The following is a 12,587-nucleotide window of genomic DNA, read 5'->3' as shown; positions in this document are numbered from 1 at the left end:
GGGGAGGGGTGGCGGCGCTGGTGCACTAGCGGGCTCAAACGCGCAGGTGCGGCAGCCCCATGCCTGCGCATTTGCACCCGCCAGTGCCTGTGCCTTGCCCCCGCAGCACAGCGTTCACTGCGCCGAGCCCAGCGAGCGCTGTGCCACTGAAGTGGTCAATTACTCACAGGCCCCAGCACAGCGAGCGCCGCACCACACTTGAGGGGAGGGAGGTGCCGGCACGCTGGCAGGTGCAAACGCAGCTCCGCACCTGCACATTTGCGCCCACGCCTCCCCCTCATTGCAGCGTTCACAGCTTCATTTCCCAGAAAGTAGAGAGGGGAACCAGGGGATCTTCAATTTTAGACTTGATTCTCATCAACAGGGAAGAACTGGTAGATGAGGTGGAAGTAGTGGCCACACTTGGTAGTAGTGACCATGTGCTTTTGGAATTTTCAATTGTGGGAAAGAGAAAACCTTTACGTAGTCGGACATATAGACTGGACTTCAGGAAAGCTGATTTTAACAAAGGCATGTTGGGAGTTTCTTAAAACTGAAATACTGGTTCAATCAAACAATTTCCCTGCGAAGAAAAGATGGAAGGAGCCCAAGGAAGCCAAGGTGTCTCCATAAGCAGTTGTCAAATGATTTGAGGAATAAAAGAGTCATTTAGGAAAGGGAAGGAAGGCCTTATTACCAAGGATGAGTATAAACAAATAACCAATAATTGTAGGGTGAGTGTTAGAAAAGCTAAAGCTCAATATGAGCTTAGGCTAGCAAGAAGTGCTAAACATAACAAAAAAGGCTTCTTTAGTTATATTTCAAGTAATAAAAAGAATAGGGATACCATAGGACCACTGCGAGGCCAAGAAAGTGAAATTATAACAGGTGATGATGAGAGGGCTGAACTGCTTAACTCCTATTTCTCCTCACTCTTCTATTATGAGGGAAATAGTGGTCAATGTGGCAAAAATGTAAGACAACACGGGGGATGGGAATGGTGGCCTAGGATCTCTGTTGGAGCAGTCCAGAAACACCTAGTTTCTTTAAATGAAACAAAATCTTCTGGGACAGATTAATTGCATCCAAGGGTACTAAAAGAACTTGCAGATGCAATCTCTGGACCTCTGTCCATTATTTTTGAAACTTCTTGGAAAACAGGTGAGGTGCCAGATGACTGGAGGTGGGCAAATGTCCCCATCTTCAAGGGGAAAAGGAGGATCCGGGTAACTATCGAGCCATCAGCCTGATATCTGTAGCTGGCAAAATTTTGGAACAAATAATCCAATTCTCGGTCCTTGAACAGCTGGAACTGAGAGCTGTGATTTCTAAGACTCAGCACGGGTTTCGCTAAAACAAGTCATGTCAGACCAACCTTATCTCTTTTTTCGAGAAAGTGACTACCTTGCTGGATCAGGGAAATGCAGTGGACATAGTTTATCTGGATTTCAGTAAAGCTTTTGATAAGGTTCCACATGATATTCTTGTTGACAAGTTGGTAAAATGCGGTATGGATCCTAATTCTGTCAGGTGGATCAATAACTGCTTGACAGATCATACTCAGAGGGTACTTGTTAATGGTTCAGCATCCTCTTTGAAAAGTGACAAGTGGAGTACCTCAAGGATCTGTACTTGAGTCTGTGTTGTTCAACATATTTATAAATGATTTGGATTATTATTATTATTATTATTATTATTATTATTATTATTATTATTATCTTTCGATTTATTGCCCGCCACTCCCTTACGGCTCGTGGCGGGTTACAACATTTTAAAACCCCCAATAAAATCCATTAAAAACCCTCAGCAACAATTACAGTATAACATTATCGGTTAGCAAGCTAACCTGGCAAGATAGGCTAATCAACCTCCCCCTCCTACTACAAGCAGGTGGAGAGGGGATACTGATGGTACTAATCCCCAATCTCAATCCCAGGTCCCGGGTCCCTGGGGGGGGCATAGATGTTAGCTTCGTCCTCAACCATAAACCTGGCGGAAGAGCTCCGTCTTGCAGGCCCTGCGGAATGATGGAAGATTTCGCAGGGCCCGCAGCTCTCCCGGGAGCTCATTCCACCAGGTAGGGGCCAGGACCGAAAAGGCCCTGGCCCTGGTCGAGGCCAGGCGTGCTTCCCTGGGGCCGGGAACGACCAGCAGATTTTCTCCCGCAGAACGTAAGGCTCTGCGGGGGGCATAGGGCGATAGGCGGTCCCTCAGGTATGTGGGTCCCAACTCGCGTAAAGCCTTGAAGGTTAAAACCAAAACCTTGAACCGGATCCGGGGAGCAATTGGCAACCAGTGCAGCTGCCTCAGCACTGGCTGAATGTGAGCCCTCCAAGGTGTACCAGTGAGGACCCTGGCAGCTGCGTTTTGCACTAGCTGGAGTTTCCGGACCAAGGACAAGGGAAGGCCCGCGTAGAGCGAGTTACAGAAATCTATTCTGGAGGTGACCGTTGCATGGATCACTGTGGCTAGGTGTTCGGGGGACAGGTAGGGCGCTAGTAGTCGGGCCTGGCGAAGCTGGAAAAATGCCTGGCCCGCTACTCTTTTGACCTGCGCCTCCAAGGTCAGGGAGGCGTCAATGATCACACCCAAATTCCTGGCCTGGGACGCGATGGTAAGGTGCGTCCCTCCCAGGGTGGGTAAACGCGCTTCCTGTTCCCGACCCCTACGTCCCAACCACAGGACCTCCGTCTTGGAGGGGTTGAATTTCAGGCGACTCTGCTCGAACCATTCTGTCACCGCTTCCAAACATCTGGCAAATGGTTCCGGGGGAGAGTCCGGGCAGCCGTCCATGAGGATATAGAGCTGGGTGTCATCAGCGTACTGGTGGCAACCCAGCCCAAAACTCCGCACCAGCTGGGCCAGAGGGCGCATAAAGACGTTGAACAATGTGGGAGAGAGGACTGCGCCCTGTGGGACTCCACAAGGAAGTCTGTAGGGGAACGAGAGCTCATCTCCCACTGCGATGAGGGTTTAGAGGGGATACACCAATATAGGATGGGGGAGACTTGTCTTGGCAGTAGCATGTGCGAAAAGGATCTAGGAGTCTTAGTAGACCATACATTGAACATGAGTCAGCTGTGTGACTCGGTGGCTAAAAAGGCAAATGTATCAAATGGAGCATTGTGTCCAGATCACGGGATGTGATGGTACTGCTGTACTCTGCTCTGGTTCGGCCTCACATGGAGTACTGTGTTCAGTTTTGGGCACCCCAGTTGAAGAGGGCTGTAAACAAACTGGAGCATGTCCAGAGGAGGGCAACAAAGATGGTAAGGGGTTTGGAGACCAAGACTTATGAAAAAAGGTTTGGGGAGCTTGATCTGTTTAACCTGGAGAGGAGACAACTGAGAGGGGATCTGATAACCATCAAGTTGTCATACAGAGCAGTGGTCCCCAACCTTTTTCAGGTCGGCGACCGGGGCGGGGGAGAGGGAGGTCTGGGGACTCGGGTGGAAGAGGGAGAGTGGTGCTTGCCAGGCAGTGCTCACCACGCAGCGCTTGCCTGCAGGCGCAAACGTGCATGCGCAGAGCTGCTGTGCATTCGCGTTTGTGAGTGCCGCACGGTGAGTGCCACTTTCCCTCTCCCCCCCCCCGGTCCCTGGGCCTCCCTCTCCCCTAAGCTTGCGCAATTTGGCCGCTGAAGCGGCCCATTGCTCCTGGCGCAGCGAGTACCGAGCCATGGGGGGGGGAGGTGCGCCCAGTGGCACGCCTGCACCCATGCCTCCCTCCCCCCTGACATGGCTTGGTACCGAGGGCTCCACGGCCCAGTACCAGGTCATGGCCTGGGGGCTGGGGAACACTAAGAGGATGGAGCAGAGTTGTTCTCTCTTGCCCCAGAGGGACGGACCGGAACCAATGGGATGAAATTAATTCAAAAGAAATTCAGTCTAAACGTCTGGAAAAAGTTCCTGACAGAGTGGTTTCTCAGCGGAACATGCTTCCTCTGGTGGGTTCTCCATTTTTGGAAAATTTTAAACAGAGGCTAGATACATGAAATTTACATAAAGAGGAGACTGTAACAGCTGGAACAAGCCCCTCATTGGGTTACATCATCGACCAGGTGGGTGGCAGTGGTGAGGAGAGCCAGAGTGTATCCATTCACCGGATCCCCCTCCCCAATGCCTTCAACAGCCCCTTGATGGCCAGGCACAGTTGAGTGGAAGAGGCTGCTGGACTTGAGGCTTGATGGAGGTGAGGGGGAAGCCATAGCAGGGCCTAATTGCTGCCTCCTCTGCTACCCCACTTGCTGCAACAGCAGGTCTCCTGTTTTTTGGTGGGAAGCCATTGTGGGGCCTAGTTGGCACTTCCTCCACTGCTGCCCATCTGCTGCAATGGCAGGTTCCTTGTTGATGCCTCACACTTGACTCTGTATGGAAAACAGCCTTCTTATTTTCCTCGCTCTGCTGCTTAGGTGTAGGGGGGATGGGGGCTCAACATTAATTCTGAAGTAGTCCCCCTCCCAGGCAGCAGCTAGATATGTTCCCAGATCAAAAATTGAGGGATGTCCATCAGGAAATCAGAGAGAGAGGAAACAAACCTCTCTCTCATTTCCTGTCTTTCAGGGATCCATCTGGAGGAAGACACCTTGGAAAGGTCTTTTCCTACCATCTTTGGCCACCTTTGAATATGCTTCAGTGCTCTGTCTTGGATAATTATATGATTGTTTGCTGGTATTGCTTTATGCTCTGTGCTGCTTCAAACAAAGCTACTGTTTCATTCGAAGTAGGGTTAATTTAGGTTGCACTAAGCTATATGCTCTCAGTATTTTTCTATGTTGGGGTATTTTCTAGAAATCCTTAATGTGATTAAAGTAGATAAAATCCTTGACTGAGTTTATATATTAGTAAAATCCAATGAAACTGAATAACCAGTGTTCAACTGCTTTCTTTTCCTGCAAGAGTTATTCCTGGAGCAAGATTCAAAAGATCCTTCTCCGTAACACAGGATTAGCCTGAAAATAACACAGGTTAAACCCCATGCAAGAATATTTTTGGAAAACACACGCATATAATTAAGTATGACAATAAAAGTTGCTTTTATTATAAAAATCTATACAGTGAAATGCCAGACATAGCAATCATTTATATCTGGTTTATTTATATATATTTATTTATTTATATATATATATATCCACATATATAGTTTTTACTTATACCAAAGTAAAACTATGTTATATCACAAAATGCCTAAACCTACCATTTATTGCTCAATAAGAATGGTACAACACACACTCTTAGCATAACTGATGCCATGCTACCTATGATACTGAACAGCCAAACACTGCATAACACACACAAAAGCAGCTGTTAATAATTCTGAATTTGAACCAGATGGATCACTCACTTTATAAAAATATTGGAATCATATAGATTTAAGCATTATAAAGGAGGAATATATTATTTAAAACATTTAAATAGTGCATATTGACATTTTGCATGTTGTATATAAAACATTCATGTACAACACTATACAGTACACATGAGTTTCAATGTTCAGATGCACCTGTATCTGCAGACTGATAGTAAAGTAAGTGTACATTGCACAATGGAGCTGAATAAAAGCCACAAATGATCTCCAGATTAAATTTCCAACCTCGCAATTTACTATGGTCCACTAACAAAAAAAAATTCTTTAATTCTGTAAAAAGGCAAAGCATCAGAATATAAGTTCATTTTACTGCTCTCTTTCAGGTTCCAAAATTACATGCCTATAATCACACACAAAAAAGGCCTTTCCGTAGCAAACGGACAAGTCTGGAGTATCAAAACCCTACTTAAAAAAAATCTATCCCATGTCAACACAGAGACCTGATGAATTTACATGCCAGCCACTTATTTTGCAAAAATTAATTTTTTGGTCTTTCAGAAAGCAGTGAGAAAAAAAATATTTGTGTTGACACCAGCTGATCATAAATACATGCAGAAAATAGGCCCATGCAAAAACACGGCCAGAATCAACACCACACAAAAAAATCCCAAAGAGCACCCATTGAAACCCTTAGGGCTCAATCAAGTCCCATCATAGACACAGTACCCAAGGTCATAATACAGAGATGAGCTCCCCACCCCAGCAGCATTGGCACGTGGTATTCGTCTGCTTGTGCTGCTTGAGCGGGTGTGAAACAGAGTCTGTATTGTGGGGCAAAGGGGATGAAAACAGTTATTCCTGTTATTTCCTATATGGAGTCCCTCTGTATTCTGGTGCTGTGCCCATAGCAGCACTGTAATGAGCTCTTAGGCTTTCCCCATATTTGAAAAGAAAAACGTTAAAGGCTGTTGTGTCATCTACACCAGACAGGGTAAACGTCACCAAAAATGTTTCAGTTCTGAAACTGTATCATGCAAGAATCATATGACACCTGCTTAATACCAAAAGTTAAATCACTTTGCTTTCCACTTCTGACATAGCAGAAGGCGCCTTTCAAAGCTTATTCTATCCGTCTTAAGTCCATCTCATTAATTATGTTGATTTTAGCCCTTGATTAAAATACACTTATTTCAGATACAGCAGTTAAATAATTAACACAGGCCTGCTGAAACTGTACAGCACCATCACATTCTCCCCACCAAGGAAACAATGCAGGATCCAATTCAGACCACACGCTAGATCACCATTAGGTGGTTAACTGATAAATTAACAGTAATGCAAGTGTCGTAGGCAATATGTGATAAAAATGTTCAGTTTTCCAAGATTTAAAAATACAACAAGCAAGGTCACTTTCTGGTTTGTCCATTGTAATCTGAAACTGAAGAGCAAATGGGAGTTTTAAGTTGCAATATCCACAAGTCATAAACCATTCTATTACATGACAGATGTCATTTGAAACCAAAGAAAAGTTATTCCACAGCTTTCCTCTAAAAGGCATCTCAGTTCAGTTTTGGTGCTCAGGAACACTGTTGTTTTCTTAATTTGCTGCCATAAGAAAAAGGCAACGGAGTAGTTCTGTGTTACACTAAGAAATGCAGACGAAACGAAGATAGCAGGTCCAGCATTTTTGAATGGTTACTGTTCTACAGTCTTTTGAGGACGTGTAATAATAAAAAAGAGAAAAGAAAACATTTTCTAAAGTTGGACAGAGCAGTCTCAGATTAGTAAGATTTTCATTAGCTCTCTAGATAGAACCTACTTGCCCTTCAAATGTGGCACCATAATAAAGTGTACAAAAACAGCATTCTTTCAACTGCGCAAGACAAAGCAAACACCTAACAAGTACTATGACAGCATAAAAAACAACCGTTCAGTGTTATGAAGAAACATAACTTATATTGACTTTGAAGAATCTTGTTTGCTGATAAGAACTTCAAGAAGCCGAAGTTTGGCCTTAACTTTCTTGTACTCTCTGTATTCATCAAGCATGGGAGCACGATCTTCTTTCTGAACATTCCTGTAAAACAAGACGGCATTTAATATTAAGAAAAGTCTGACCAATTTAAGCTGGTTCAAACAAGCTCAGGATAAATCAAGGGCAGTGGTATTGTATGCAGCATTTGTGAAATAGGGTGAGACTACACCAGTGGTCCCCAACCTTTCTGAGGCTGGGGACCGGCAGGGCATCTGGCTGCGCCCGCGCGGACCACGCCCGCTCATCGGGCCCCGTCCGCGGGCCGTGCCAGCGCGGGCCATGCCCGTGCATCGGGCCGCGCCCCGCAGGCCACGCCCGCGCATCGGGCTGCGCCCCGCAGGCCGCGCCCGCATGAATGCGCGGCCCGGCCCTGATTCCCTCTCCCCGCCCTCCCGTAGTAAGAAGCTTCCCAGGCCTGGGAAGTTTTTTACTGTGGGGGGGGGGCAGGGAGAGGGAGCCGCAGCCCGGCGCCATGGCCTTCGCGGCCCAGCAGGTTGGGGACCACTGCTACACCACATCCCATTATCCTTCAATCATCTTTGTTTGTCCTTCTCGGATTCTTGATACAAAAGTTCAAATTCTACAGCAGTAGCTGTACTACCAAGTCCATTTCAGCTAAAATAATGAAGTGTCTCTAATACCACTTGAAGCAGAAATTTACTGCAGGATCAATTCTCATGATGATGGACTTTTACGCTGTAATACATTTGTTAGCCTGTTCCTTCTCTTTGGCTATTTGCAAGTACATTACAGAAAATAAACATAGTGGACCAAGAGAAAAAAAATGAAATTAAAACAAAATTAGAAGTTCTGATTTGGGCAATCTTATGGGAGGACAGTATAGAAATCAAATAATTAATTGATTGATTGATTGATTGATTAAATAAATAAATAAATAAATAAATAAATAAATAAATAGCCATTTTTTCTGCCAGGATTATAAATGTGAAAGCTGCTTTGTTGTACTTTCAATGGTGGCCACACTGGTGCCCCTGGGAGTTCACAAACATGTTACAAAGGCAGTGAACTTCTAGTTTGTTCCAAGCAGTTAATAATTATACATAGTGTCTGAACACAAATAGTCATAGGTAGCCTTCCACAAAGTTATCTAATTTATAATAGCAGACGGAAAATAAAATATATAACACATCACTTTGCCAAATCCAAGCAAGTGGGATTTTCTAGAGTTAAAACATACATGTAAGCATGTATGACCCACTGTAATGGTAAGAAGGAATTAAATTGGGGTAAGACATGGTAATATTCAACACAGTGGATTACGGATATCATCTATAATAGTTATTGAAGGCTGGAATAAAAAAATTCATTCCTTTTAGCATTAAATGAGTTTATGCAAGACCTGGCTGTGATAGTATGGAAAAAACAGGCTGCTTTTCCAGTACCATCTTGGCCTTAGAGAGAGAACTCATCAGAGTCACCACTAATCACTGACCACCATTAATCGCTAGTAGTCACCAGCAGCCACTGCATGAAAGTGTGGTGGTTAAGTACTGCAGACTAGGCTCTGGGAGATGTAAGTTAAATCCTCACTCTGCCACGGAAGTTCCACTGAGTGACCCAGGTCCAGTCACACAGTCCTCGGCTAAACTACTTTTGCTGTCAGGACAGGAGAATGATGTAAGCTTTGGGTCCCACTGGGGGAAAATATAGAGTAAACATGAAGTAAACAGATAAAGATGAGGGGGGCAGTTAAAGGGTGGGTAGGTTGGCTGTTGGGTGGGAAGTCAAGAAAGAACCAGGTAAAATGCTGAAGATACAGGGGATAACAGAAAAAAGAGAGAGCCTATCCCAGGTTATCAAAATCAGTATACCAGTGGTCCTCAGCCTTTTCCAGGCTGCAGACCGGCGGCGGCAGGGAAGGCGATCGCCCGGCTGCGCGTGCACGTTTGCGGCTGCGCATAGCGCAAACGCGCATGCGCGTCCCGGCATGGCCCTGCAGAGACAAGGAGCCGCGGCCCAGTGCCAGGGCCTTCGCAGCCCAGCACCGGGCCGCGCCCCGGCGGTTGGGGACCACCGCAGTATACGATATAATGAACATCGACATTTTAGGAATCTTAAACTTAAATGGACAGCAATGGGTGAATTTAATTCAGATGTCCATCAGGTATACTACTGTGGACAAAAATCTCGCAGAAAAAATGGAGTAGCCTTAATAAAAGAGTAGGAAAAGCAGTATTGGAATACAATCCCCAAAATGACAGAATGATCTCAGTTCGAATCCAAGGAAAACCATTCAACATCACAGTAATTCAGGTCTATGCCCCAACCACTGCTGCTGAAGAGGATGAAGTTGACCAGTTCTATGAATCATAGAATCATAGAGTTGGAAGGGGCCATACAGGCCATCTAGTCCAACCGCCTGCTCAACGCAGGATCAGCCCAAAGCATCCTAAAGCAATGCTAAAGCCATGTTGTATGAAGCCCTACAATGCCTTCTAGAAGCAACGCCAAAAAATGATGTGCTTATCATCATGTGGGATTGGAATGCTAAAGTAGGAAGCCAAAAGATAACCGGGATAACAGGCATGTTTGGCCTTGGAGGGCAAAATGAAGCAGGGCACAGGCTGGTAGAATTTTGTCAAGAGAATACAATGGTTATAGCAAACACTCTTTTCCAACAACCCAAGAGACGACTCTACACATGGACATCACCAGACAGTCAACACAGAAATCAGATTGACTTCTTAATGTGAGAGACTATTACCCACAAAGTTGCATTGTTCACCGAGGAGACATATATATAGTTACTTGCTGCAGAGAATCTATGATCGAAGTTACTTCTCTCCACTACAACAATTTCAACATCTTATGGCACATGCATTAAAACTTCTGGTTGAGCAGGTATCATGTTCTATTAAGTCGCCATTTACACTGCAGTCTTTTGCAGAGGAATACATTTTTGTATGAAGAGGACTTATATACCACAACCCAGTACACATTTTCCACTGGTGTTAATGGTGATTACATTTTATCCATTATGCTGATAATACTTGGTTATTGCACATAGAAAGCTAAAGTTCCAGTGGCACTGGTAACATTTAATCCAATTTGAGTGCATTATTTCCTACTTAAGGGGAAGATTACAAGATGGGGGTGGGGATTAAGACAAAGTGAATTCCACAGCAAATCCTTCAGATATAGCTCTTGGGTAGGGGGAAAATAGGAGAAATTATGCTTTGGTGTGAATCCAATTGTATATCATTCAAGTGTGAAATCTGTATGTCAGGAGCAGAATTAACAATTACACTTATTTTGCTACAACAGACGTATTGGCTATCCCTCAGCAATATTTTACATATGAATTTTAATTATCTGTGGGGATTTTTAGGCTGTTGCAAACATTTCTAGTGTGGCATATTTTATAGAATGTCTAAAATCAACTGCATATATTCACAATTAAACACTAGCCGGAATTATCAACTTTATAATGAAATCAGAGGAGTGCAAATTCATTTCTGCCAAAGCCCAGGAAGAACAGAACAACTTTTACCTGATTCATAAAACTCAAAGCATTACGGAAACAGACACAAAAAAGAAGCTCAAACAAGATAGAACAAAAAGAAATCCGATGCTCTAAAGTTGCATAATTTTACATTCTATTTTATGATCTGTTTTAAATTGCATTATATCAAATGACCATATTCTTTTGGTCTTTTATGTATTAACTTCATACAATTTGGTCTGAACGACTGTAATAAAGTTTGATCTGAACTGAACTGATACAACAAAAGATGCCTATGATAGTGTACCCAACCTCTTTTAGAAAGTGAGAAGACAGCAGTGGGTAGAGTTATATTTCAGGTCTCCTGTGATCCCTTACAGGGCTTAAGCGGTAATAACAAGCACTTTGCATTGTATCCAGAAACAAACTGAAAACTAGTGTAATTCTTCCATAATTAGTGGGATATACTTGTTGGCATTACAAGTGAAATTTCTCAAGTATTTTCAAAGGCAGACCCATAGAATAGCACAATAGGAGTCTAATTTGTGTGTTTTTCGCTATCTCATTGTTTCCATTAGCAACAATAATGCAGTCTCATGATCACTGAATGTTAAACCAACCTTCCATTTTGCTGATAAAATCCCTCTTCAAATTCCCGTAATGTTTTGCGCAATTTCTTTTTTTCAGCTCTGGCTTTCCAAAGTTGTTCTAGTAATTCAGGCCTAAAAATGAAATACAAAAATGTACATCAAATCTCCAACAGCATGACATCTATTCCATCTATTACCATTTATTTAGCCTTTTTTTACATGATCTTCCAAAAACCCTAAGACTAATAAATAGACATCCCCCCAAATTAGTTAAACTGCCAATCCCACTTCTGTATGCTGACGACACCATTTTGCTTTCTTATTTCAGAACTACTCTGAATAGATACCTGAATGCTTTTTGTGAATGCTGCCAACTCAATGCCCTATCAATTAACTTTGAAAAAACCAAAGTGATGGTCTTTGCACAGAAGTGGTCTCCCTCAAACTGGCGTTTCAGTGGCCATCAAATTGAGCAGGACAAATGGGTCAAATATTTAGGAATTACCTTCCAAAATAATCTCAACTGGATGAAACACAGAAATAGTATTATTTCCCAATCTAACTGTTCCATTACCCATCTAAACCGTTTTTTCTTCCTTAAGGGTAATCAGTTTGTCCCAGCGGCCTGTCATGTTTTCGACTCTAAAATTCTTCCCCAAATTCTATGTGGTATCACTCTGTGGATCTCAGATTTTAATAAAAACTTGGAAAGGTTACAGTCTTCTTTTTTTTTTGGCAGATTCTGGGAACTCCAAACTGCATTCTTTATTCCTCTCTATGACCCATTACGCATGGGCCGGAATTCCCCAAAATGGCGGTGACAGGGTTTCGGGGAAAATCCCCAATTATGCCCGACGTCACCACCATCCAGGGCCTGCCCCTACCCAGACCCTCGGAAGACCCGTGTTAACCAAATGCAGATTCTTCCAGAGTCTTGGGTCCCCCAAGGGCGCAAGCGAGGGCTCGGTTGGGCTAGCCCTGTGCATAATTGGAGGAGCCGGGCTTTTGGCCCGGTTCCTCCCCTGACCTACGGCGTCCCTGCAGGGATGCCTTTCGCCCCTGCCGACTCCGCAGAGCCGACAGGGGCAAACCCCGCCCCTGCCATGGTGGGACTTGTCTTGAAATCTTCTCAAAACTAAGGCCTGTCTTTCCACTTTCAAATATTGGCTAAAACTGCAGTTTAGGGTTCGATCAGATAGTCTATTGGGCTGTT

The 12,587-nt window shown here is 44.1% G+C and overlaps 2 protein-coding genes across 9 annotated transcripts in view; one reads left to right on the top strand and one right to left on the bottom strand.

The window, feature by feature from the left end:
• PKD2L2 (polycystin 2 like 2, transient receptor potential cation channel) overlaps positions 1-12,587 on the top strand; it is a 66,589-nt gene that overhangs the window by 47,398 nt on the left and 6,604 nt on the right. The gene's annotated exons all lie outside the window — the stretch shown is intronic.
• FAM13B (family with sequence similarity 13 member B) overlaps positions 4,996-12,587 on the bottom strand; it is a 116,491-nt gene continuing 108,899 nt past the window's right edge. For all 8 annotated transcript variants that reach the window (XM_077326724.1, XM_077326723.1, XM_077326719.1 and 5 more), the window contains 2 exons: positions 11,405-11,506; positions 4,996-7,363 (listed from right to left, as the gene is read on the bottom strand). In XM_077326724.1, coding sequence (XP_077182839.1) covers positions 7,240-7,363; positions 11,405-11,506 — 226 coding nt within the window. In that variant the 3' untranslated portion in view covers positions 4,996-7,239. The remainder of the gene's footprint in view (positions 7,364-11,404; positions 11,507-12,587) is intronic.

Source organism: Paroedura picta, chromosome 3 (genome assembly GCF_049243985.1).
Source record: "Paroedura picta isolate Pp20150507F chromosome 3, Ppicta_v3.0, whole genome shotgun sequence".
NCBI lineage: Eukaryota > Metazoa > Chordata > Lepidosauria > Squamata > Gekkonidae > Paroedura > Paroedura picta.
Note: the sequence above shows the minus strand (reverse complement) of the source record. Positions and strands in the feature narration are given on the sequence as shown.